At 37.9% G+C, this 27,500-nt stretch overlaps 1 protein-coding gene across 4 annotated transcripts in view; it reads left to right on the top strand.

Annotated features, from left to right (window-relative positions):
- The window catches only part of EML4 (echinoderm microtubule associated protein like 4), a 153,925-nt gene continuing 126,425 nt past the window's right edge, over positions 1 to 27,500 (top strand). For 3 of the 4 annotated variants that reach the window (XM_006778655.1, XM_006778653.1, XM_006778652.1), the window contains exon 1: positions 1 to 165. In XM_006778655.1, coding sequence (XP_006778718.1) covers positions 141 to 165 — 25 coding nt within the window. In that variant the 5' untranslated portion in view covers positions 1 to 140. The remainder of the gene's footprint in view (positions 166 to 27,500) is intronic. The other variant, XM_006778654.1, reaches the window with a different exon arrangement.

The following is a 27,500-nucleotide window of genomic DNA, read 5'->3' as shown; positions in this document are numbered from 1 at the left end:
GACGACGAGGGCGGGGGCCGGGAGCCGAGCCGGGCGACTGAAAGAGCGAGCGGGTCAGGCTCCGCGTCGGCCACTCTCTCCGTCCGCTGAATGAAGTGCCCGCCCCGCTGAGCCCGGAGCCCGGCGCTTTCCCCCGCAAGATGGACGGTTTCGCCGGCAGCCTCGGTGAGTACGGCTGGGAAATCCTCCCTGGGCTGCCCAGGCTGGAAACTTGGTTGCCTCTCCAGACAGCCCAGGCCCTGCTCTCCACCCTGCCCCTCGGGATGGCGGTGGTTCCACTGCACATGTTCCCCTCGAGGCTGCCGCCCCTCCGCTGGCTGCGGTGGCCTCGGAACCCCTCCCCCCTGCCCGGCCCTCCTCGGTGAGACCCCGCTTTCCTTCCAGCGCCCCTCGGTGCCTGGCCCTCCTCTCCCCGAAGCGGGAACCCCTCCTCTCCGAGAGGCCCCGAGAGCTGGTACGCCCGTCCCCATACACTCAGGGCTCCCCCTACCCAGACCCTTTTTCGAGGTATAACATTCCTCCCTTTTTTCCACACACTGAACTCTCGGAGTCGGGACACCCCTTACCCACGCAGAACCCCCCTTTTTAGTGTAGGGACCCCCCCGTGTCTTCTCAGGAAGGAGGCACCCCCAAACCCCCGTCTTCGCTTTGACTTTTGAAGACTTCTTGCATCTTTCAGTAGCTGACAACTTCCCCTCACTTCTCTGAACATTTTGCAGCGGTGGAGAGAACCAGAAACACCGAGGCATCACTTGTTTAATACAGAGAAGGAAGAGGTGGCTTCGGTCTTTGGGGACCCGCTTTAAGAGGAACGAAAGCAGGATTTTTATTTTTATTTTTTCTGGCTTTGCCAGCATCTTGGGGAGACGTAATCCTGCCCGGTGAATGCATAGGAAAGGGGGCCTTTGTCAGGGGAAGAAAGGATTCTCCATTTTTGGAGTCTGCTGTCTTTGTGGAATGGAGAAAGGGAAGAGGTTATGAAGTAGGCTCGAGTATCCTTTGTGTCCCCTTTCACCCAAATAAAGGTAGCAAATTTTGTAACTGGCTCCGGAAACCAGAACTTGAGGCTGGTACTCGGGGCCCCTCTAACCTGTGTCTGGAATTCCTGTTCTTCGAGGCCACCGGAATCCGGTTACTGTAAAAGATTGAGCTCGATTGTGGTGATGGTGAGAGAAACCGTTTCTGCTCTGGCTGATCCTGCAGTTATGTGATACCTGCTGCTGGATTTGTATTCGGAGTATTCTATTTAGAGGTAGCTTGTATGCAAACACCTTCTTTTTGCATTTCTTGATTACCAGTCCCTAGTTGGTTCATGTTCCTGGATCAGTGCACGATCGGGCCATGTTGGGATTAGATGGGTTCTTAAATCTCAAGTGAAAAAGTCAGCCCAAGAGCAATGGGCCTATTATAAGTATTAAATGGCAAAACACTGTAACTGGGGCCCTTTCTTTGGGAAGAAAACAACGTTAGAGTGCTCGGAGAGTGAAATCCTAAAATAGGCAGCTGAGTGTTACTCTTTTCCCCCCCAAAGGCACCTGTTGTCCATTTTCTAGTCTTTGATTCCTTGCATAGTGAGGTGGTTTCATTCTTAGGCTCCTTTTATTTTATTTTTTTGAATATATTTTTTATTGATTAAGATATTAAGTATGTGTCCTTATCCCCCACATGATCCCCTACTCCCCCACCCCCCCAATGCCCTCACTTAGGCTCCTTTTTAAAAGGCATCAACTATTCACTGCTTTTCCCCCCCGCTCCTGCCTGAATTTATTTGCCAATTATATTGTACCTAAAGACTTGTCTTATATGGTGGCAAGTGGGTGATCGTACACTGGGGCAAACATTGAGTGCCTTGAGGGATGCTGGCTCCTCAGCCTGTAGGAATGGTGGAATCACTACTCCTAGTAGAATTAGCTGTTCTGCTTCTCTCCTGTTGGTAAGGACTTGCCAAAGCTTCCTCTTCTGTGTTTTGAGGGATTCTTTCTCATCAGTTGGGGGACTAAGTTTTATTTTGAAATAGTGGATATGCCTTGTTAAATAACTTCATCCCTCTTGCCAATTCATGAGGCCACTTAGATGAAGGTGAATTTTAGTTGGGGCTCCCACGTTTCATAAAAAGCATTAGGGTTGACCTGAGTATTGGATTTTTTTTTCTTATTCATTTGATGCCATCCTTTCAGTGGTACATTGATGAAACTTTTCCTTTCTTTAGATATGGTGTTGATCAGCAACAGGGGTGATGCTGGTCTCTAAAGAGAGGAACCTGTGTCAGCAGAGAGGGAAAGAAATGGTTCCTGGCAGTATTTCTGGAGCTGATCTTGATGAAGATACTTCTCAGCAGGAGCACTGTGCTTTATCTTTCTGTGCCCCTTGTCAGAGAAAAACTAGGCCCCATCTTAATTGAAACCTTAAAGGGTTGGGGTGTGGGAGGGATAGTGCTGGTATATTTTACTGGTAGCCTTTAAGCAGAGCTTTGCTCGCTCTTGCCAGATTGCCTGTTTCTGTTCTCTGCAGTTCATTAGTCTAGAGCTGAGAGTTACATTGATCTTTATTTTATCATCAGGAGAGCTATGAATGTAAAGGCAAGCACTTGTATTCTAGTAGATGTTTAAAAACTTTTATTTAACCAAACAAGAATTCAAAACATGTGAAGTTCTTCTGGGGTCACAAGTATTGAAAGCGTTTGTTTATTCTCAAGGAAGTGTATGTGTGAATCTCTTTTTATACACTAGATGGGGTTCTTAAAAAGGTAGTTTATAGTGAAAAAACTGTATTTTTATAAGCAGAAAAGTTGAGTGCTTTATAAACAGAATGATTCTAGAGAAACTGATTATTTAAGGGAATCTTATGGTAAATCACTTTGTAAGTGGAAACCTTTTAAAATTTAAACTGTACCCTTGTTGAGTGTTGAGATAAAGAAAACATTCTATTATGTGCATTTAATAAGATGTCGAATGGCAATTAAAAGTGTGTGTAGTGGTTTTTGAAATAATAAAGAGGAATGTTAAGTGACTGGCCATGTTATGTGCACTACATTGAAATAATATGCCAGTTGTATCACTTTTGTTTTACGTAAAGCATTTAAGGATGCTTTAAATCTCTGCAGCTGATAAGTTTCAGGCAACTTGGCTGGCAGGTGCTTGTACTTTGGAATTTCCCTTAGGCTAGTAGCCTTTCGTTTACGAATTATAATTAAAAATGGCAGCACTTTGGAAACGATTTTTTAAAAACTGTGTGTGTGTGTGTGTGTGTGTGTGTGTGGTGGGGGAGTTCCCTGAACAATCTATCTTGATGTCCAGCCTCCAAATCACTATATATGTATACATACACGTTCAAAATGTATATACAGTATATATTTTAAATCGTAGGGATATGTGCAAAAGTGGGAAGCTATTGACATGGCTTTTTTATTGATTTTCATAAGGCAGGGGATAGGTGCATTTCATGCTTAGTCTTTTTATTGTCTTTTAAAAATAAAGGTTTTAATTTTCAGAGTTTTATCTTGGAATTTACTACTACTAAAGTAAAAGACAACATACAGTTAACTATGTCAGTTTTAACTGTTTCTGCTCCGAAGATTTTTTTTAAACCCCCAAATAAAACTCAAAAATTTATTTTCTGAAGAAAGATTGTCATGAATGAGATTGTAGGGTTAGTATAAGAAACAACATTCTGGGTGCAGGATATATGAACAAATAGTAGCAGTATGCTTCAATTTATGAAATATTTTAAGAAAATATTTTTAACATTACAGTATTAGGACTATGATTCTTATCTCATATACTCTTGCTTTCTTAAAGGAACAATACAGCCTATGATTTCTACAAATCTAGTCTAAAGTATTCTTTATATATTTAGTCACATACAATGTTTCTCATGTTATAACATTATTTGGGGGAATTTCCTTTAAACTTTTCATTTCTTTTTTTAAAAAAATATATTTTATTGATTTTTTACAGTGAGGAAGGACGAGAGATAGAGAGTTAGAAACATTGATGAGAGAGAAACATGGATCAGCTGCCTCCTGCACACCTCCTACTGGGGATGTGCCCACAACCAAGGTACATGCCCTTGACCGGAATTGAACCTGGGACCCCTCAGTCCGCAGGCCGACGCTCAGTAGAGCCAAACCGGCTAGGGCTAATTTCTTTTTTTAAAAAAATATATTTTATTGATTTTACAGAGAGGAAGAGAGAGAGAGAGAGAGAGAGAGAGTTAGAAACATCGATGAGAGTGAAACATTGATCAGCTGCCTCCTGGACACCTCCTACTGGGGATGTGCCTGCAACCAAGGTACATGCCTTTGACTGGAATCGTACCTGGGACCCTTCAGTCCGCAGGCTGACGCTCTTATCCGCCGAGCCAAACCAGTTAGGGCTTAACTTTTAATTTCTTATTGGTTGTCTCTTAAAAGGCTGAAGATATATTACATGACATGAATAATAACTCTTACATGGTCCCTGCAGCATCTGTAATATGAGTTAGCTAGAGTACATGTATGTGGATTAACACCTATTTTATGACCAGTACTGTGTTTGCTTGTTCTTAGGGGAAGGACAAATCAGCCTTTTAGGCGCTTACTATCCAGTTTTAAATAGATATGTTTAAGCATAAGTAAAGTACTTGAAATGGGAGTAGAGGAGGGAAAAGCACCATTTAGAATGCTATGCACTGTATCAAGCTTGTAACTTCTGAAAGAACATTTGGAGATTGCTAAATTTATCTCTGTAGACCCTGGCTTTTTAAAACAATGGAGTAATATTAGGGAGTAATATTACTAGGTCTTTTTCTGTCTATATTTAAGTTTGAATAACTTGTGGGGAAAGTACTATGTTAATTTTATATATATGAGTCCATTTCTGTAACATGTAAAACTTCAATGTTCATAAGAAATTTGAGAAGAACATTATGATTTTAAATTAGATGGATTTTTTTTATTGCTAAAAGTATTACAAAGGGTATTACATATGTGTCCTCCCCCGCCCTTAACAATCCCCTGGCCGACCCTACCCCCCAGTGTCTTATGTCCTGAGATGGATTTTAAGGCATTAAAAAAGTAAGGAAGTAATCTTCATCAACTGTTGCTTCAGTGTGAAATATCTATAGTATATTTCTGAATCTATGTATGATATTTTGTCCTATAGTTTAGTTGTCTATAGTATATTTCTGAATTTATGTATGATACTTTGTCCTATAGTTTAGTTGTCTCAGACTGTTTTAATGCCTTAACTTTGCTTATTGCTGTATAATTAACAAAAAGCTTTATTTCATTTAATCTGCACAGTAACCTGGGGAGAAAAGAAATTCTCCCTTATGTAGATAAGGAAACTGAGGTTCAAAGAGTTTGAGATTAAAAAATATATATATATTTAGATCCAGATTTTTTTCTTCAATTTTTTGGTGGGGGGAGAGATGGGGAGACTTGTTAGGTTTGTATTTGTATTACTTTAAATAATGAAAACAGTACAAAAGAAGAAATTGATGCTTCACATATTGTTGTTTCTAACTCATCTGTATGCATCTAATGTTAACATGTTGATATTCTTGTTTTTAGTCTTTTTTATGCCTAGTTTTTTACATAGTTAAAATCATGTTATAGCTATAAGTTTGCACCCTTCCTCCAGGCCCCCCCCCCCCCCATTGGATCCTAACCATTATTTTACTTGAACTGAGATTTTTCTGATGGAGTCCAATATCTTTTCCCTACCCCATTTTACTGACTTTGTAACCCACTGGTGCATTATATCTAACATGCCTGAATCTGAACTACTCTTCCTCTAAATCAGCATTTTCCCTTATTTTCCACTGTCTGTATTACCCAGCCCTGAAAGGTCAGAATCATGTTTGATGCCTTACCTTTTTTGCCTACCACATTAAAATCTCTGCTAAGATTTGTCAATTCTTGTCACATTTTCTCATCCCTTGCCTTTTTCACCACCACAATTCAAATATTATTTCATGTTTGGATTATTGATAGCCTCAAGAACCGCCACCTGTTCCATTTATGGGGTGGGGGGGAGCCTCCTATTAATCTTTCTAAAGCAGTGCTTTGATTGTGCCTTTCACTCTTTTAGATTGTTTCATTGCCTTAATGACTAATTTCAAACATTAACCTTGTTCTCAAGGCCCTCCATTATCTTGTTCTGCTGTCTTAATATTTCTGGGCCAATGACCTATTTCTTGTTTCCCAAATTTGGTTGGTACTTTTTCATCCCTGTGACATTCCCAGTACCCTTCAAGGACTAATTCAAATATTGCTTTCTAAACACCCTTCCTTATTTGTTGCTTTCATTCCCAGCCTAAACTATTTACCCCTTGGACTTTTAGCATAGGAGCATTCTTAGAGCACTTATCATGGAATATCTCTTCTTATAAGGTATAAGTAATTATTACAAGTCTTACAATTATTATAAGTCTCATTTCTCCAGAAAAATTACAAATCTGTTGAAGGCTAACTCTCTCTTGTGTCTGAAATTTCACAGCAGAGCAGTAGAGATTTCATGATGAGTAAAATTTGGGGAAGAAATTTGTTGGCTGTCTGATAAAGAGCTCTACGCTAGGTTCTAGGGTATTGTTTTTCAAGTGCAGGTCTTGTGTATGAACTATTATTATGGATTTAGAAATTGATTTATTTGGGGTTAAGGCCAACACTAAAAAGAATAAAGAGTTTGGCTCAGTGGATAGTGCATTGGCCCGCAGACTGAACGGTCCTGGGTTGGATTCCGGTCTAGGACACATACTTGGTTTGCAGGCTCGATTCTCTCTAAAAATCAATGGAAAAATATCCTGAAGGAGAAATAACCAAAATAAATAAATAAAAAAATAAAAAAAATAAATAAATAAAAAAAATTTTAGAAAAGAATGAGGGGAAGAAAGAAACATAAAAAAATTGATGCTTCACATAATGTTGATTAAAGAAACTTTCAATTTTATATTTTTGCCTTAGAATTACATTGTAAAGTTTTCTTACTATGGGTCACAGTCAGATGAAAGGTACACTTCTCGTGGCTAATCCCCATCTTTGAGGAGAGGATGAACAATCAGAAGTAGTTATATTGAATTGTGTTCTTTGTTTTTGAACTTTTTAGAATCTGAATATAACAGCTCGAATACGGGTAATAGCAGCAAAAAATATACATAGTTCTAAAGTCAGTTTAAAATATGTTGTTATTAATTTTAGAGAGAGAGGGATAGAGAAATGAAAACATCAATGAGAGATACTTCTGTATACCCCCTGCTGTGGATGGAGCCTGCAATCCTGGGCATGTGCCTTGACCAAGGGGGTAGGGGATCGGATTGGAAATGACCTCTTGGTTTATGGGTTGACGCTTAACCATTGAGCCACAACCTGGGCTAGAATCAGTTTAATTGAGGCAAACTCAGTATGCAGAAATGTGGTTTTATAAAACTGATAGGTTAGGATATGTTACTTACTTTGTAAAGGATTTAAAAAAATGTGTTTTTTTTTTTTCAAAATAATTTACCATATTGTGTTTTTAGCTTTTCTGATGAAGTTATCTATTTCTTGACTCATTCTCCCCTCATTAGCTGTTGAAAATGTATCTGGTCTGTAAGGCATGGCTCAAGTACACTTTTTTGTTTCTCTCCTCAGGAGGCTGTGCCTGATTATTTCAGTCTTGCACACATACCATTGCACTATGGTGCTTCTAAAGTGGAGGAGACTGAGCACTTACACCTAAGGGATCTGGGGGTGTAGCCAAAACTTGGAGTTTATTTAACTTAAAAGTTTATATGATAATTTCACAACCGCTACAATAAGAATTGATTCAGATAGGAATCATTGATAGATGCTAAGTCTAGGGGATATTTTGATGAGCAGGATTTTTGCATGGTCTTAAATATCTATATATTGCTTATTAGTTGCAAGGGGCAAAATACAATAACACTATGCAGTCGTGAAATAACACCTTGAGTGCATGATCAAAATAAATAGCACTAGTGGACATTGTGTGCCTTTGCATGTGATGCCCTGAGAACACATCACTTATGCAGTTCTCTAGTAAGTAATGCATAACCTGAATCTGATCATGAGGAAACGCTGAATTCTTTTTAAAAAGTATTAATGTTATAGAGACAAAGGAAGACTATGGAAGTGTTCCAGATTAAAGGAGATTAAAGAGACATGGCAACTGCAATACCTGATTCTAGACTGGATCTTGTATTAGAGGGGATAATGCTATAAAGGATGATTGCATAATTGGATCACTTGGCAAAATGAGAAAGTGGATGGTAGATTGGGTAAATAAAAGTATTGCATCAATATTAAATTTATTGAAGTTGATAACTATCCATTTTATTCTTAGGCACTACACACTGGAGTTTTCAGGGGGAAAGGGCCATGGTATATGTAATTTACTCTCAAATTGTTTCCCCCCCAAAATTGTGTAATATGTATATGTGTTTTAGTAGTATATATGTACATATAAATGCATGTATGTATACATAGCTATATATAGAGGGACATGGAGAGGGAGGAAGTGATGACAGAGGATGGGAGGATACTCAAGTACAAATAAAGCAAGTGAGTAAAATGTTAACAATAGGTGTAAAAACTATGGATATTCTTGTTCTTAACACTTTTTCTGTAAGCTTGAAATTACTTTCAACTGAAAATTTTTTAAAAATCAAACTTTACATATTACTCCATAATGTAGTATTTTAAAAACATGGAAATAGAAATATCTCCTGTCCCAAAAAATTCCAGGCAAACTCTTGGGATAAACTGTGGCTCCCAAGAATATGTTCCATGTATATCATGTGGTTTCCTTTTATCCCTAGGCCTCAGTTTGGGAAACATGCCTCGGGGCCAGAGGCAGCTGTGGTTCAAATTTAGCCGACAGACATGTTTTGTTTGGCCATTTTGAGTGTTTGAAAGATTGGGAAATTTCACATAAAAATCTGGATCTTTGGTTTCTCTTGAAAAATGGAATGATCTTGCCACTCTGGGCTTGCGTTCCATAGATGATGTGTATACTCACTAAGTGGTGTGACAGGTAAGCAGCTCCTGTCTTACACACAGTTTGTTTCACGTATTTATCTTATTATCTGGCCTCTTTAGGCATGTGTTTGCAGCCTCTACCTAGCCCAAGAGCTAGGGGTGTCTGTCTTGTTCATGCTTTTAACAATTTCAGAATTAAATTGCAGAACTGACGCCCTGTCACCTGCTAACCTTTTAGTGTGTGCATCCTATAAACAAGGAAATTCTCCTAGATAACCATACTATAACCAAGCAAAACAGGAAATTAATGTTGATACATTACTATAATCCTCAGCCTATGCAAGTTCTGCTAATTGTCTTAATAATGTCTTTTATAGCAAAAGGATCCAGTTTAGAATCAAATATTGCATTTAGTTGTCCTGTCGCCTTAGTCTGCTTCAGTCTGGAACAGTTTCTTAGTCTTTCCTTGAGTTTTGTGACCTTGACACTTTGCAAGATTATAGGCCAAGTTGTTCTGCAAAATGGCCCTAAATTTGATGTTTCCTCCTGATTAGATGCAAATTATGTATCTTTGTCACCAATGCCACAGAAGTGAAGCTGTGTTTTATTTCATTGTATCCTGTCAGATGGCACGCAGTTTTTACTTGTCCCATTAACGAGTGATGTCCATTTGGATCATTGAATTAAGGTAGTGTTTGCCAGGCTTCTCCATTGTATAATTACTTTAAAAATATTTTTGTAATTAGTAAGTATTTTGTAGGCAGTGCTTTGAAATTTTGTAATTATTCTGTTTCTCATTAGACCATCAATTTATTGGTTTATTTATATCTGTATGGACTCAGGTATTCTATTTTTTTTTCCAATTGATCATAATCTGTTTATTTTGAAGCTCAAATTGGGCCCATTTATGCTGGTTTCTGCATTGTTTTGACACGTTCCCATCATTTTTTTAGGACTTTCTTGCTATTTGACACAGTGTGATGATTCAGGTGCACAATTCAGTCTGTAATCACATGCCTATTTACTTTATATAATTTTAAGTAGGGTTCAGGTTTTGAATTAAGTCATTTTAAGCTTGTGAACATTTTTATGGTTCTTTTGTAATTTTGTAACTGCATAATATTTATCTTACAGTTAAACACATACACGACTAGATCATTAATGTAAATTAGTTTGAAGGTATTTGCTGTCAATGAAAAGTCATTCAGGATATTTCTTACTACCCTGTGTCTATATTTAAACAATCAGCAACTATCTTAGAGAGCAAGGTACTGTTAGGTGGTGCATGTGTGAGGAACTTGGTTAAAAGAAAATATATTTAAGCCACAAAATCAACCATGCTTTTTTCCACTTAAAACATTGTGATCATCTTTCCTTCTCAGCAAATATATAAACTTTAATGCATCATTATTTGGACATGTGGTTCTTAAGCTGGGTATGTAGGACATAATTTAACTTATTCTTGATGGCGGATGGTGATTATTATGAGCATTAGACATGGTTCTATGCTGTAATATCACTAGTGGTGCCTTTAAGAGCTACTTGTGTATGGCTGTTTGCTCCACACTAGTGGTTCTCAACCTTCCTAATGCCGCGACCCTTTAATACAGCTCCTCATGTTGTGGTGACCCCCTAACCATAAAATTATTTTCGTTGCTACTTCATAACTGTAATTTTGCTACTGTTATGAATCGTAATGTAAATATCTGATATGCTATATGTATTTTCCAGTGGTCGCGACCCACAGGTTGAGAAACTTGCTACCAGGTTTCTGGTATACATTTATACCATTACTTAATTTTTAGTACTGCTCCCCACCTTGATTCTTCACAATTACTAACAAGGAAACTGTTGCAAAGTAGGGGCAAGCATTTACAAAAACAAAATCCCCAGCTTATTATAAACATGAGTGGGGTATGATGGAATTTCTTCCCAAGCAATGGACATTCAAACCATCCAGAAATCACCAGAACTGAATTTGCAAAGATTATTTTTTTACCTAAGTCCAAGTCCAACAGAGGAGCTGAAAATCAGTTATAATTGTCTTCTTGCTGTTGTTTGTCACCTAGTATCAGTGTGCTTTAATCTTTCTTTTTATTTATTATTCTTTAACAGTCTCATTTATAATATTTGAACTTATAACTCTTGAAAGATAGGACTCTTCCTTCATTATCAGACCTTAAATTCGACAGTAATTTCTTCCTTTTTTTAAATTTTATTGATTTCAGAGAGGTAGGGAGAAGGAGAGAGAAGCATTAATGAGAGAGAATCATTGATCAGCTGCCTCCCACACGCCCCATACTGGGGATCAAACCCACAGACCTGACATGTGCCCTGGCCGGAAATCGAATTGTGATCTCCTGGTCCATAGGTTGACGCTCGGCCATTGCGCCATGCTGGCCGGGCAACAGTAATTTCTTAATATCAAATATACAAATACCTCTGATTTTTCTCTTAAGTGTCACTTTTATAGTGGTTTACATGAAGATTTAAACAACATTTGCTGTCTCTTAAGACTTTTAATCTATTTGTTTCCATTTCCATTTTATTTCTTCCTTTGCAATTTGTTAAACTAGATCTTTTGTCCTGTAGAGTTTAACACAAGTGCTGATTGTATTCTTTGGTGGTATTTAAATGCTTCTTTGTCTTCTATATATCCTATAAATTGAATGTAATGGATTTTTATATATTTGATGTATTTCTGTCTGCTACTGTTACTTTTTTATTTTTTTCAATGCTCAGATTTGTCCATCTTTGCCCTGTGGGAGCATCTTCAAATTGACTCCTGAGTCCTGATCCTAGTGGTTTTTGCTGGCTTCCTTGCTTTCTGATATGACGAGATGTTCAAACTTTTCTTCTATTCTTTCTGGTCTAATTCTGCAATCAGCTTTTTTCCTAAGAAATTGTGGTTCCTTTTGGCAGGAGATGGTATTCTTGACTCTAGGGGTGCTCATTGTTACTGGATTGGTTATTTCTAGTCTCTCTTTTTTATTTCCAATTTTAAGTCTGCTGTAGGTTGGGAAACCAGATAACAAAGCTGGTTTGACTTGCATAAGGATTGTTTTGAAGCTCAAAAAGGAAGAACCCAGCCCTGACCGATTTGGCTCAGTGGATAGAGCGTTGGCCTGTGGACTGAAAAGTCCCAGGTTCAATTCTGGTCAAGGGCATGCACCTTGGTTGTAGGTACATCCCCAGTAGGATGTGTGCAGGAGGCAGCTGATCGATGTTTCTCTCTCATCGATGTTTCTAACTCTCTCTCTCCCTTCCTCTCTGTAAAAAAATCAATAAAATATTTTTTTTTTAAAAAGAAGAACCCAGAGTTCAAGGCCTATAAGTAAAATTTAAATTGTGTGGTGTCACACCTTCAGGGACAGGATCATAACTAATAAATATTGCTAATGTTGATGATACTGTGAATAACAGGATACCAGATGTTCCTCAGAGTAAAATAATAGATTTCTGAATGAGGCCCTTAATAAAGTCCATGAGCTTTTAGCTTACAAACTTGATGATACATACATGTTATAGCCCACTTATGCTCCCTGTGTTTTCTTTTGTTAAGGTGATCTTTCTTTTGTTCCTTTTGTTAACATAAATCCTTAGAAAACTGAAGGGTTAGGATATTTTAGTCAAATTCCGCTGTATTATATTTGGAGTATTCCATAATAAGAATGCACTTTTTATTCCCTGTAAGAATATACTTTCTCTGACTTTCCAAAATTGATGACTTCCTGTTTTAAAACAACTAGTGTTGATATCTGATACTTTTCCTTAAATCTTTTTTTCAATTCTTGCTTATTGCTCTCTAAGTGACTGTCTTATGCTGATCTTTAACTGACACATCAGAGCAAATGACAAAATTTGTTTGCATTTTTCGTTGAACCATTTGTTCCAGAAAAGTGTCACAACTGACTTCTGTTGATGAGTGAGTAGGAGGTTTTTTAAAAAAATTATTATTATTCATTTTTTAAACTTTGAAGGATATCCTGTTTTGACTTTAGTTGGGGCATCACCTTTGATTTTCTTTTCCTTTTTTTTTAAATATATTTTATTGATTTTTCACAGAGAGGAAGGGAGAGAGATAGAGAGTTAGAAACATCAATGAGAGAGAAACATCGATCAGCTGCCTCCTGCACATCTCCTACTGGGGATATGCCCGCAACCAAGGTACATGCCCTTGACCGGAATCGAACCTGGGACCCTTCAGTCCGCAGGCCGACGCTCTATCCACTGAGCCAAACTGGTTTGGCCACCTTTGATTTTCTTTAACTGCTTTGAGTACCTTTTGGCATTCATCTTTTTTTTTTTTTTTTTTAATTCCTCACCTGAGGATATTTTTTCCATTGATTTTTAGAGAGAGAGGGAGGGAGGGAAGGAGGGAGGGAGGAGGAGAGAGAAAAACATCGGAGCTCAAACCTGTAACTAAGGTACATGCCCTGATCGGGAGTCGAACCCAAGACCCTTCAGTGCCTGGGCTGGTGCTCTAACCATTGAGCACACCGGCCAGGGGTTGGCATTCATCTTTAATTCTCTCCAGTTAGGGTTAGTATGGATGTTTTGGGCACAATTTCTTGATTTTATTAGGATCTGCTCTTGTGCATTATTTGAGATAAGGTGTTGGGAAACAAAGTTGAGAATAAAGAGAGCTGATTAGGAAATAATCAATATTTGACTATTTTTTCTATTTAAAAAATTTTTTTAAGATTTTTATTTTGCTAATTTTTTAAAGACAGAGAGGAAGGGAGAGAAAGAAACATCGATTTGTTGTTCCACTTATTTATGAGTTCAAGGGCTGATTCTTTTCTGTGCCCTGATTGGGGATCGAACCCGCAAGCTTGGTATATCTGGACAACGCTCTAACCGAGATCAGGTCAGGGCAATGTTTTATATTTCTTGAAATTTTGTTTGTGAATGAGATTTAATGATTATATGCACACTAAAACTTCTTGGTTCATTAGTGCATACTTTAATGGGGCTAAGGTAATGGGTTTGAGTCTTATATACGACACTTATTTTTTTTTAATTTTTATTTTTTGGTCATAAACACTTCCCGTAAGTAAATGGGTTTTGATTAGCTTCTTTGATCATAATCTCTATACTAAGTGCAGTGATAAATTGGCAAATGAGCCACTTGAAATCCCTGCTCTCATGAAGCTTATAATTCTTTGGGGGATTCAAGCAATACTTATTCAGGAAATATTTATTGAATGCTTGGTATATGCTCAGCAGTCTTCCAGCTATAAACAAAGCTCTTATGGAGCTTATAATGCAGGCTTTTAAAATATAGAGTAATAAGAATTGTGATGGTGAAGTATAGGAAGCTTTGGAAACATGGAGGGTTACCTTAAACTTTCACCATTTAGCCTTTTTTTTTTTTTTTCAAGTGCATGTTTTCGTTTAGGGTATAAGTAGATAAATAGAGGTCAGGTCATAATGGACCTCTCAGCTCTTGGAAACAGTTTAAAGGAATAAGGTTTACTTTTCTTTTTTTTTTCCTACTCCCATACCTGAGAAAATAAAGTACATGTAGAGCTCACTTTGGTTGCATGTTTTTCTGCCTATGGAGAGGCTGTTGTCATATGTGCCCTCCTGGTGTAATCCTAATTTAAGGCATCAGTGACTCCTGTATAAACATTGATATATGCATTGTCAATTGTAAATTTGCTATCATTTTTTCATAGTATAGATGGCAATATAACCTGTGTGGGGATTGGTTGTGTTGAGATAAGCTTAGAGAAAAGTAATCTTGGGGATGCAAAAACAGGTAGGTGAAACATTGACAGTTGTGCTAGGCTACTTGGTTATCATGCATCTTAGTCACTGTATTTGATCTTATGATAAGGTTTTAGAATCTGTATTTTCTTATGTGTTCATTCTTGATTCTTAGTTTGTTTTTGTTTCATTTATATTTAAGATTTTATTGTTTATTAGTACTTTTATATGTTTAGACATGTATTTTCTTTATGGTTTTAATTTTTTTATGTGTGGAAGAATTTGTATTTTTATAAAATCTTACTTTTTTGCAGGTTAATTACTATTACATAGGTCACACTTTGTCAACCTGGATTCAGGACCCCTATTCAGTTATTAATGAGAATTCCCAGGATGCTGTAGAGATTTCCAAACAGCTGTTTGTGGGTGGTGGTTATGGTAGAGGCAAACAGTGGATTGTGTGAGTGTGTTCAGGATGAGGTCACCTCTTTCACCTTCTGGCCCTCTTTCTTTCCGGACCTTAACACCTACTTTGATACTTAGAGCAGTTCAGACTGTTTGCTGTGCTGTGAGCAGTGGTTTAGTAGTAGCACCTATAAGATGATGTTAGATGTTTTATGGATAAGACCCATGGGAGTATGCCTATGTCACAGCAACAACAAAGAAATTGTTTCAGTAGTTTGAAAACCATTGATATAGTTTTCAGTGTTTTGACCTACTTTAGGCACTTGTTTTAGTATTTAGAAATTAATGTTTTAGCATTTATTCTTTGCCAATCTCATTTAATCTGCATGTAGCCACTGGATTATTCTTTCAATACATTTTTATTGTTGGTCCCCAGTTTACAATTTTTTTTTTTATCATTTCCAATCTCTGCGAGATAAACTCTTAGCTTGGTATCCAAGCTTCCTCACCACCTGGCACCAGCTTAACTTTTCCAGCCTTACCACGCACTACTTCCCTTAATTTTGGAATCTTAGTGGGTCCTCTCAGTATCCTTTTTCTTGCCTAATTTCTTGCTATCTTGTTTCTTCTTACATCATTATGAGAGGCCCAATGCATGAAAATTCGTGTAAGAGTAGGCCTTCCTTCCCCGTCTGCCGGCACCGGCTTCCTTCCTCCAGCCGCCAGGCACCCGGGACCTGGACTGGCTTACCTCCGGCCCCCGGCTTCGTCAGGAAGGATGTCTGAAATGATGTCCGGAAGACGTCTGGTCTAATTAGCATATTACCCTTTTTTATTATAGATTTATTATATTATGTGATACATATATATGATATTGACAGAATTGCCATATAACCTAGGGAAAATAGGGAATTTAAAAACCAACAGATAAGATAAAGACACATTCCTAAGAGTTGTATGAGCAAGTATCTTTAGAGCATTGCTTTGAAAATTGTTTTCTCCGCCTGCTTAGTGTCTGCTTATCTGTTCTTACCTCTCATCACCGATGTTTTGTGTATCCCTGGATGAGCCAATCTGCTATTTTGTATTATTGGTCTTCTTTAAAACTTAGTTTACTCTATTCCTTTGGGAATATGTCAGGCATTTTTGTTAAATGAACTGCATTCTTGATAGCAAATTCTCACAGTCATCACAGAACATCTCATTATCATATCTTGATTTTTGTGAAAAAGAATAGAACTACAGAATAGTTTTGAGGTTTCGAATTTTTAAAATCAGCTTTATTGAGCTATGTTTTTCCTATTATAAAATATACCAAATTTAAGAGTAGAATGAAATATTGGAAATTTTATGTAATTGTGTATCCACTGTCACAATTAAGATACCATTATTCCATTATCCAAAAAAGTTCCCTTGTACCTTTTTGCAGTCAATCCTCTCTCTTAACCCCTGAAACCACTGATCTGCTTTTTATTACTACATTTTGTCTTTTCTAGAATTTCATATAGCTGAAATCTTATAGTCTGTAGTCTTTTGTGATATTCACATAGCATAATGCTTTTGAGATTCATTCATGCTATGCATTTCTGTAGTTCCTCTTTGTTGCTGAGTAACATTTTATTAGTTTATTTATCTACCAGATCATGGGTATTTGGTTATTCTGAATCAAAGCTCTATAAGCATTCACATACATGTCTCCCTACAATCAATCACTAACTACTTTCTGACTATGGACTTGCCTATTTGGTGCTGACTTTTTTTTAAATTGGGTTGTTTGTCTTAATAAGTTTTGAGAATTCTTATATACTCTCAATGCAAGTCCTTTATCAGTTACACGTTTTGTAAACATTTTCTTCCAGTGTCCTTTTTTTATTGTTAATCCTCACCAGAGGATATTTTCCCCATTGCTTTTCAGAGAGAGTGGAAGGGAGGGAGAGAAGCATCAATGTGAGAGAGACACATTGACCAGTTGTCTCCCGCACGCACCCCTGCTAGGGAAGGGGAGGGAACCCAAAACTCAGGTATGTGCCCTTGACTGGGAATTGAACCTGAGACCCTTTGTTGCTTGGGCTGATGCTGTAACCACTGAGCACACTAACCAGGGATCCACAGTGTCTTTGGAAGAGTGTATTTTATTTTGATGACATCCAACTTATCAATTCATTTTTATGAAGTTTAATTTATCATTTTTTCCATTATAGTATGATTTTGTGTCCTGTTTAAGAAATTTTTGCATAACTCAAGTTCATAAAGATTCTAAAAGAAATTACTTTTTCTGCTCACAATACTTTTGACACCAAATGTGTGGGTTTTCTACATCAGACAATTCTGATAATATCTGGAATTGATGCAGATCTTAGAGGTTAAGGGTTCAGTCCCACAAGACTACCCCCTACTTCAGATGCCAATTTCAAGCCCAGGCCTCATGTACTTCTGAGTGACCAGTTATAAATGGGGGATTCACATAGCCCCCTCCTTGGGTTTGATAATTTGCTTAAATAGCTCACAGAATTCAGGCAGAACACTTTACTTACTATAATACGGGTTTATTATGAGTACAACATAGAAATACCCAATGGAAAAGATGCACGGAAAAGGTATATGGGAAGGAATGTAGGGTTCCAGGTCTCTGGGTTTGTCATTCTCGCAGAACCTTGATGTGCTCGTTTACCTGGTAGCTTTCTGAACCCCATCATTTGGGGTTCATGTGGAGGCTCCTGTTACATAGGCATGATTGATTAAATCATTGGCAATGATGACTGAGTTGATCTCCAGTTCCTCTGAGGAGTGGGGCTGAAAGTTCTAATCCTTTAATGTGGGTGGTTCCTCTGGCAACCAGGCACCCAGCTCCCATCCTCTGAAGGTCACCTGATTAACATAAACTCAGGTATGATTGAAAGGAGCTTCTCTCATCCCTGTTACTCAGAAAATTCTAAGGGTTTTAGGAGTTTTATGCCAGGAACCAGGGGTAGAAATGAAATATGTATTTCTTATGTCACAGTTTCTCTCTTATTATTTTCTTCTAGAAGTTTATAGTTTTAGTCCCCCCCCCCCCTTTTTAAGGCTGATGGTCCCTTTAGAGTTAATGTTTGTGTAGGATATGAGGTAAGAATCAAGGTTCTTTTATTTGCATGTTGATACCTATTTTTCCAGTACCATTTGTTAAAAAGGTTAGCCTTTCTCTATTGAATTGCCCTGGCCTCTTGGCCGAAAATCAATAAACCACATGTGTTGATCTGTTTCTGGACTCTGCATTTTGTTTCATAGATTGCAGTTTATCATTAAATAAACAGCACACTGTCTTAATTACTATAGCTGTCTAGTAAAGAGTTCAATTAAATTTTTTGTATTTGAAAAATAATTTAGAGGAAATTTACCTTTAAAAGTTTGTAGACTAAACTTTAAAATATAAATATAAAATTAATAATATCAATAATTATTAACATTTTATATTTATATTTTAAAGTTTGCTTTAAAAATTACTTTAAAGGACATGAACTTTCTTGATTTACTAACAATTTTAGGAGTTAGAGTAGGCATTAATAGAAAATTTTATAAATGAAGAAGCTATAAGATTTACGAGAAGCTATAAGGGCTAAATTAGAGATTATATAATTTGTGTGATGAAGCAAGAGCTAAACTCCAAGTGCCATGCCTTTAAAAATCTGGTGCGCTTTTCTACTACACCACACTATTTTCATTTGCTACTATTCTCTAAAATGGAATATTGGAGAATGAGTGTTTTATAAAAAAATTAATCACTAAATTTTATTTAATTAAATCACAGAGCTATAGGAGAACTGTGAATCCATTTTCCTTGGTCACCAACAACACAAGACACATTAAGAAGTCAAAATTGGCACCCTAGCTGGTTTTGGCTCAGTTGTTAGAGTGTGTCAGCCTGAGGACTGAAGGGTGGCAGCTTCACAGGCTTGATTTTGTAGGTGCGGGAGGCAATCAATCGATGTGTTGTTTCCCCATTGAGGTTTCTCTCTCTCTGTCTCTCCACATCCCTTCCACACTCTAAATTCAATGAAAAAAATATCCTCAGATGAGGAGTAACAAAAAAAGGTAAAAATTGGCATTATTATTATTATTGGTGTGTTTTACATTTTAAATTTAGAAATGTAGGAAAGAGGCAGCAGGATTTAGTAAATGAAAGCTGAAAGATTCCCTTTTAAAAACCTGTTTTAAGAATTGAGGATATTCTTTTCAAAATGAGAACAAGAATACTAAAACTTAAATTTTAGACTATTTGAGTGTGGGTTATCTGTATTTTAATGCCAAACTTTTACTCCCTTAAGTTCCTTCCCCCCAAAATCCCAACAACCTGAGATCATGGTCAGGAGGTTCTTACAGGATTACTTGTAAAGAATGATGGGATTTGGTAGTCATGGTGAAAGAAGTGGTAGCATTTGTAATATATTTTGAAGAGCCTTATGGATGTGCTGTTAGATGCAGGTAAGGATGAAGAAAAAGAGTGTGTCATGGATAACTCCTAGTTTGTTAGCCTGATCAACTTGATGCTGTTATTTACTTGATATGGGGAAGACTTAGATGAATTAGAAGAGCTGTGGAGGAAAAGAAATAGGATAGAAGCTATTATAGCCTTTTAAAAAGTTTTCTTTTTTTTTAATTTTAAAGTTGTTTTTTTAAAATATATTTTCATTGATTTCAGAGAGGAAAGGAGAGAGAGAGGGAAACATCAATAATGAGAGAGAATCATTGATCAGCTGCCTCTTGCAGGCCCCTGGTGGGGATTGAGCCCACAACCCAGGCATGTATCCTGACCGGGAATCAAACCTCCTAGTTCCTAGGTGGACACTCAACCATTGAGCCATGCCAGCCAGGCAAAGTTTTATTTTTATGGAAAGTAAAATCACATCTCAAGAGTTGGAAGATAGAGATAAGATGAAATTATTTATGATCCTACCCTCCTAAATACTCCTTTTCAGTGTTTTATTGTGTGTGTTTGCAGTCTTACAATAAACAAACTTACTGTAAAGGTAACTACTTAACTTCGTTGTAGCATGAAAAGAGCCATAGGTAATCTATATATAAAAAGCCCAAGTTACCGTTATGACCGAACAACCGGAATGGCCAGTCGCTATGACGCACACTGACCACGAGGGGGCAGACGTTTAACTCAGGAGCTGCCCCCTGGAGGTCAGTGCACTCCCACAGGGGGAACGCTGCTTCACCAGAAGCTGGGACCACGGCTGGCAAGTGGAAGCTTCTCCCGACGCCGCAGCAGCGCTGCTGAGCAGCAATGGCAGGCACAGCAGATTGGGATGAGCACAAGTGGTGCAGCACTGGCCCAGTCTCCTACCCGGCTGCTTGCCACTTAGCGCACTGCTACCTCCCCCGAGGGGTCCCAGGTTGTGAGGGGCTCAGGCAAGGGACCACTCCCCTTCCTGTGCACGAATCCATGCACCGGGCCCTTAGTCTAATATCATAATAGAGGGATATGCAAATTAGCTGGGATGCCGTAACATCACGACTGATCTACAAGCAGCAGAGAGCTACAGGAGAGCAGGGCAGCGAGCTATGTGTGGGGAGAGCTACAGGGGGGCGGGGCAGCGAGCTGCGAGGGGCGAAGGGCTACCAGCAGTGATGGGCGGGGTGGCCAACTGCCGCAAGCTGCAGCAAGCTACTTGCACACAGATTTGTGTGCCGGGCTACTAGTGTATAATAAATGAGTGTGCTTGTATTCCATTTTATCGTTTTCAGGGTTTTTTTTCCAGTCCTTATTAGAGACGCTGAGATTCTGGGTACATCTGTAAAAAGCACTCAGGGTTTTGCTAACTAAAAGGAGTGATAGGTGGAGCCCAACAGTAGTAAAATTGTTTTGCAGGCTCTGACATAGTGTACAGTGTGGCTCGAAGGCTATAGGAATTTGATATGTTTGGCTGGTTGGATCTATTAGCTAGCTATACATTAGTCTTTAGCTACATCACAACATGCTTCTTAGTAAATACTACATAATGTACACACAATTTTTTCTACTGAAGGATAAAAAGAGGAAAAATATTTAGAATTATGTCTGTTGTGTGTTTAGACTGACAGTTGGAAAATTTCTAAGGGAAAAAGTTGCTGTTGCAATTTTATTTCTTAAGGCCAAACCCAATCTAATGCTGTAATAACTAAAGATTTAAATCTTTTAAGTTTTGGCTTTTTAAAATCTCTGAATGCTCTTAAAGGGATATTATTATGTTTTGGTTTAGCTTTTTCACCTGTTACTAATTTGTTAAGAGTCGTTGTATGCGCTCTTGTTTTTACATGTGTTAATTGTGAGATGGTTGTAGGCTTTTCCCTTCTGCCACTTTTAGGGCAATTCATGTTTTGCTCATTTTAAATTATATTTATAATACATTATTTTTTGTAGTCTATAAATACATACAACAAGATATCTAATGTTAATGATGTATTTAAACCTGGAATATTCTAAATAGTTGGTGATGAAAATCAAATTAAAAAAATAAGATTAGACAACATATATTTATATTTTTAATGATTTTTCACTGCATTTTTGTTTTGTTTTTATTGTTGATTTGTTTAACTTATGTACTGTGAATACATATCCTTTGTCAAGTATACATGCTATTTTTCTCCATGCTTTGGCTTGCCTAGTTATTTTCTGAATGATGTCCTTGGATAACTAGGAATTTTAAATTTTTGATGAAGTCTAATTTATTGTTTGTTCCCTATGACTAGTGCTTTTACTTGTAGGCCTATTTCAAATTAATTTCTGAATGTGGTATGTGATAAGGGTTAAAGTTTATTTTTTTAACTTGTAAACAATAACAAATAGACTTGTTTGTTAAAGACTTTGCTTCTCAATTACATTTAGAATATTACATTATAAAATAATTAGATCTGCAAGTAATTACATGGTTAGCAGCTCATTGGTTATCAAAACTATGCTTCTGTGGTCAGAAATACAGGTTCATTTCTTCAGGATCCAGTTAACTTGGCCTTGTTTTGTGGCCATAGAATATATTACTAACCTGCTTTAGCCATTTGGTTGATTTATATTGTTTCTCTGAAGTAAGGGGATATAAGATGACTTCATTGTGCTGTCAGATGAAACATTAGAGCATATATTTTACATGATAATTTACTAATTTAATTTTGTGTAGAAGACAATACATTATTACATTTTTAAAGGGTATAGTATTCATAGTAATATAATGCCTAATGTGTTATGCTCTGTTTTTATGCCTTATTAAAATAAGCAGAAATACATGATTTCTAATAAACATTAGGAAGTAATTTTCCCAAATTATGTATAGAGTAGGAAATGGAGCTATGACACTATAAAGTTCATTTGTTGTTAGGTTTTGTGGGTAAATTATGATAATTATAAAAGTATAAAACAGCAGAACTATAAATGCAAGTAAAGTCTACATATGCTTCTTTCAGTGTATAGATATTACATTGGCTTACATAGAGATGTACGTATTAAATAGGAATTATCTTTTAAGAGGCTGAATTTGAATTATATTACTGTGGTAGAATTTGTGCCAGCCTTCGGTTAATCATTATTTTGTTGATTATGTTTGATTTAAGATCATTCATTTTTCAAAGAGCTTTAATGTGACATAGCATATTTACTACAGGAAGTCTGGACAGAAATGAGCCTCGGTCATTGGAGATTTTTTCCTCCAATCTTTATTGCACCAAGTGTTATTAAAGTTAATTTTTTTTTTCAATAACTGAATTCTCCGTTGAACCTAGTATTTCATTAACCAAATGTTATGGGATCAGTTATTCCGTTTTTATGGTAGACAAATGCATTTGATGATTGTTTAAATGTTGATCATGCTTATATCATCACTTAGATGAAATATTTTATTTTCATTAAATTGAAAATTATAATTGAGGATTTTGGAATTATAGAAATTTGAGATTGAATCTTCCTTATAACATTTACTAGCTTTGGAAGCTTGGGCAAATTATTTAACCTCTCTGAGCCTTAGTTTTCTCATTAATGAATTTGGATAAAATATTTGCCTTGCAAGATCAGTATTAAAAGGACATATAGCCCTGCCCGGTTTGGCTCAGTGGATAGACCGTCGGCCTGCGGACTCAGGGGTCCTGGGTTCGATTCCGGTCAGGGGCATGTACCTTGGTTGCGGGCACATCCCCATTGGGGAGTGTGCAGGAGGCAGCTGATGGATGTTTCTCTCTCATCGATGTTTCTGACTATCCCTCTCCCTTCCTCTCTGTAAAAAAATCAATAAAATATATATATTTTAAAAAGGACATATAAAAGATTATCCAACACTTAATATGTGCTTAATTTAGTGCAGCGTTGTTATGAATATCATCACCTTCTGACACAAGTTTATACTAAACATCGAGGTTGGGGTGCCAGTCATTTACATCCCTCTTTCTTTCCAGGTTCTAATAGATAAATAATAGACACCATAAAAGACAGATGCCCCCATCTCTTTCTAAAATTTAGGTTCTCTGCCGAAACCGGTTTGGCTCAGTGGATAGAGCGTCGGCCTGAGGACTGAAAGGTCCCAGGTTTGATTCCGGTCAAGGGCATGTACCTGGGTTGCGGGCACATCCCCAGTAGGAGATGTGCGGGAGGCAGCTGATCGATGTTTCTCTCTCATCGATGTTTCTAACTCTCTATCTCTCTCCCTTCCTCTCTGTAAAAAATCAATAAAATATATTTTTAAAAAATAAAATAAAATTTAGGGTCTCTGATAATACTGGAATTTGAGACTACAACATGGATTGATGGACAAGTTGGAAGTTGGCTACTATCCTTAACAAATTCTTCTCTATGGGGAGAGTTCATTCAGCTACCTACCTGACAGCTAGCTGGAAGGTTACAGGCCTGCTTTACACACCTAGTTATCAACCAAGGAAAAGCCAGAGCAAGGTTAAGTGTGAAAAGGGGGAAGATAGCCCTGTTTTCTATGAGTAACCTCATTTATTTTTGTTAAAAATGAAGTCCAAGGAAAGCTTTGGACTCTAACCCATCAAAGTAGCTCTTCCTCCCCAGGACGAAGCACAGGTTTATTGGGTAGAGACTGGAAGTTTCTGTAATACATTAACCACCCTTGTTTGCTGCCCCTCTACCCCTGTGGGAAAGAAGGGAAGTCCCATTCATTATCTTTATAATGTGAGATTAATATGAGTGCCTCCCTACTTGGAAAAAAAATTTATTTATGTATAGTGTTTCTGCAGGCTGTAGAATAAATATGTAATGTACAAGAACTATGCAAAAATGAAAAGCAGTCATGCTAGAAGAATCTAAGTAAATGTTGGCTTAAGGAAGTAAATTGTGTTCTTTTAATGTATTGATAGAAAATTATTGATGGCACTAGCTGGTATGGCTCAACGGATAGAGTGTTGGGTCCAAGGTTCAAGTTTGGTCAAGGGCACATACCCAGGTTTCAGGCTCGATCCCCAGTAGGGGGCGTGCAGGAGGCAGCCAATCAGTGATTCTCTGTCATCATTGATGTTTTTATCTCTCTCTCCCTCTCCCTTCCTCTCTGAAATCAATAAAAATATATGTTAAAAAAGAAAATTATTGATGGTGAAGAAAACCCAAACTAGAAAAATATGGGCAACAAAATTGCAAGTCACCTATTTCCAGCAGATGACAGTTCTGTTTACAAAGTTATATTTAAGATATCTATTTAACCAAGTAATGTAATAGTGTTTTTTTTGTTGTTTTTACATGTTTTTATTGATATCTTTAGTGTATGTGAATCAGAATAGTGAATAATTGTCAGTTAAGCCATTAAGTGTACATTAGCTATCTAGAAAACTTGCAGTTATTGGAGTAATTTAAGAAGTGCCTCTTCCCTCAGCCCCATTTCTCTAGCCAGGATTTATAAGGTAGACTTAGAGGAATCCTATATAATAAAAGTCTAATATGCTAAGTGTCTGACTGTTCAACCAGTTGCTATGACTGACCACCAGGGGGCAGACGCTCCGATTGGCAAGTTAGCTTGCTGCTGGAGCCTGGCCAATTGGGACTGGGCAAGACGGGCCGGACACGCCCTGGAGTCCTCCCGCAGTCCCTCCCTGGCCCTGATAGTGCACCAGAGGGGTCTCTTGGCCTGGCCTGCACCCTCTTGCAATCCGGGACCCCTTGGGAGATGTCACAGTGCTGGTTTTGGCCCGATCCCCGCAGGCCAGGCCGAAGGACCCCACTGGTGCACGAATCTGTGCACCGGGCCTCTAGTCCTATATAATAAAAGCCTAATATGCTAGGTGTCTGGTCGGCCATTCAACCAATCAAAGTGTAATATGCTAATGATATGCTAAGGCCGCTCAACGGCTCGCTATGACATGCACAGACCACCAGGGGTCCGACAGTTGACCAGTCAACCAGTTGCTATGATGTGCACTGACCACCAGGGGGCAGACGCTCCAACTGGTTGGTTAGCTTGCTGCTGGGGTATGGCTGATTAGGATTGAGCAAGAAGGGCCGGACACGCCCTGGAGCCCTCCTGCCGTTCCTCCCCTGCTGGCCAGACTTCCGTGTCCCTCCCCAGTCCTGATCGTGCACTGGTGGCCTGCGCCCTCTCGCAGTCTGGGACCCATCAGGGGATGTCAAGGAGCCGGTTTCAGCCCAATCCCGCAGTACATGCCGAGGAACCCCACTGGTGCACAAATTCGTGCACTGGGCCTCTAGTGATATATATGTTTATAATTTGAATGTATGTACTTGTATTAAGATAATGGTTAAGAATCTGGGCTCGAGAGAGAGTCACAGTGGCTGGGTATAAATCCATGCTCCCACAATTACTAGTTGATGTCCTTAGGCAAGTAATTTTATCTTTTTGTGCCTCATTTTTAAATTTGGGATAATACGGGTAGCTAGTTCATAGGGTTGTTGTGTGGATATAATTAGGTTATTAGTGACTATCATGGAACTGTAAAGACCAGTTTGCTATTGGATAGGTGGAAAATGAAAATGCCAAAACAACAACTGTAGTTTACCTGAGCTTTCTTGTCTAAGTGAGAGAAGGGGGTCTGACTTAAAATTGGCGTGATTTTTTTTTTTAGTTGATAGAGATGTGAATATATTTATATGCTGATGGCAAAATGTGAGGAGCTGGGACATGTATGATGGACATAAAGTCTACAGATAGCAAGTAGTAGTGGATGTGCTTCAGAGCACTGGGGGAGGATTGAGTACTTAACCAAAGAGACAGCTGTTTCACTGAATTTGGAGAAAAGTTAGGGATGATAAATTGGAGAGAGGTATTTCTACCTGAAGTCTGCTATTTTTTCTTTTCAAGAGGAGCTGAGGACACATTCTGAGAGTAGTATGAGATAGAAGTGGTAGAGTTGAAAGCTGGAAGAGACTTGTGATTATTTGAAATAATTACTGAGGCCAATGGGAGTAGGATTTACTTGGGAAATGTACAGAGACTAAGATGAATTTGATGGCTATGGATTTTTTGTAGTGGCCTCTGTCGTGGCCCCAGCTTTCTTTGCAGTACTCAGATATTAGAGGGACAGTACTTGAGAAAGGAGAATGATATGAAAAGAATTAGAAACAAATAGTTAAAGGTATTGTAGTGAGAGAGGATGAAAAAGATATATCTTGGGGGGTATAGGCTGGATAGGGGAAGAATTGAAGCCAGGGCTGATAGATAGTGAGAAAATGGAGGAGCATACTTATCAGAAGTTTCCATGAGGTAAAAGATTAAAGTGTGATGAGAAAAAAGTATGAAAAAAGTGTAAAAGGATAAGAACTAGTGGTTATAAGCCAAAGTAATGAATTTTAATATTTCAGATGAATATTCTGGGTGATAAGGTCTAGAGTGGTCATAGATAGAAATGGATTATTTGGTTGAGTATTGGAGGTAAAGACTTTGTAGTTGGCTGTCTCCTTAGTCCGTAAGGCTAGTATGTTCACATGGATCTGGAAGTAACCCAGGTTGATGACCACTGAAAAGACAAGTGAGATAGACAGGCTTCTATGCAAGTTGGGGAGTGATGGGGAAGTTGGTTGATGATAATGATGAAGATTTGGTAGAGCCTAATTACAGATAAAGAAGAAAAGTTGTAACAGGAAAGTTGGAATAATCATATGTGTGCCACAATAGGGGAAGTAAGAAAATGCTGATATCTCTTACTCTGTTGAGTGAGAGGTATAGAGAACAATAGGTAGAGTGAGATTCTGTAAAATAGCTAGGGAAGTTTATAAAAGAAGAAGCATTGCAAAGGGCATGGTGAAAAACATTGGAAAGGAGAGTAACCTACTAAGAGAGAAGGTAGGTAGGAAAGAGGAGGAAACAAGTTTTACTGAAATTCAAGGTCTGTCATTTACTAGTCAGATGGTGAATGCGTTAAGGGAAAAAGTGATCTATGTATTACTGTGGAAGCATGGAAGGAGGAGACCATTTGCTATAAGTATTACATGGAACATTATTTGGGCCAGTCTCAA

Source organism: Myotis davidii, unplaced genomic scaffold (assembly GCF_000327345.1).
Source record: "Myotis davidii unplaced genomic scaffold, ASM32734v1 scaffold6, whole genome shotgun sequence".
NCBI lineage: Eukaryota > Metazoa > Chordata > Mammalia > Chiroptera > Vespertilionidae > Myotis > Myotis davidii.
This window is presented reverse-complemented; position numbering and strand designations above follow the sequence as displayed.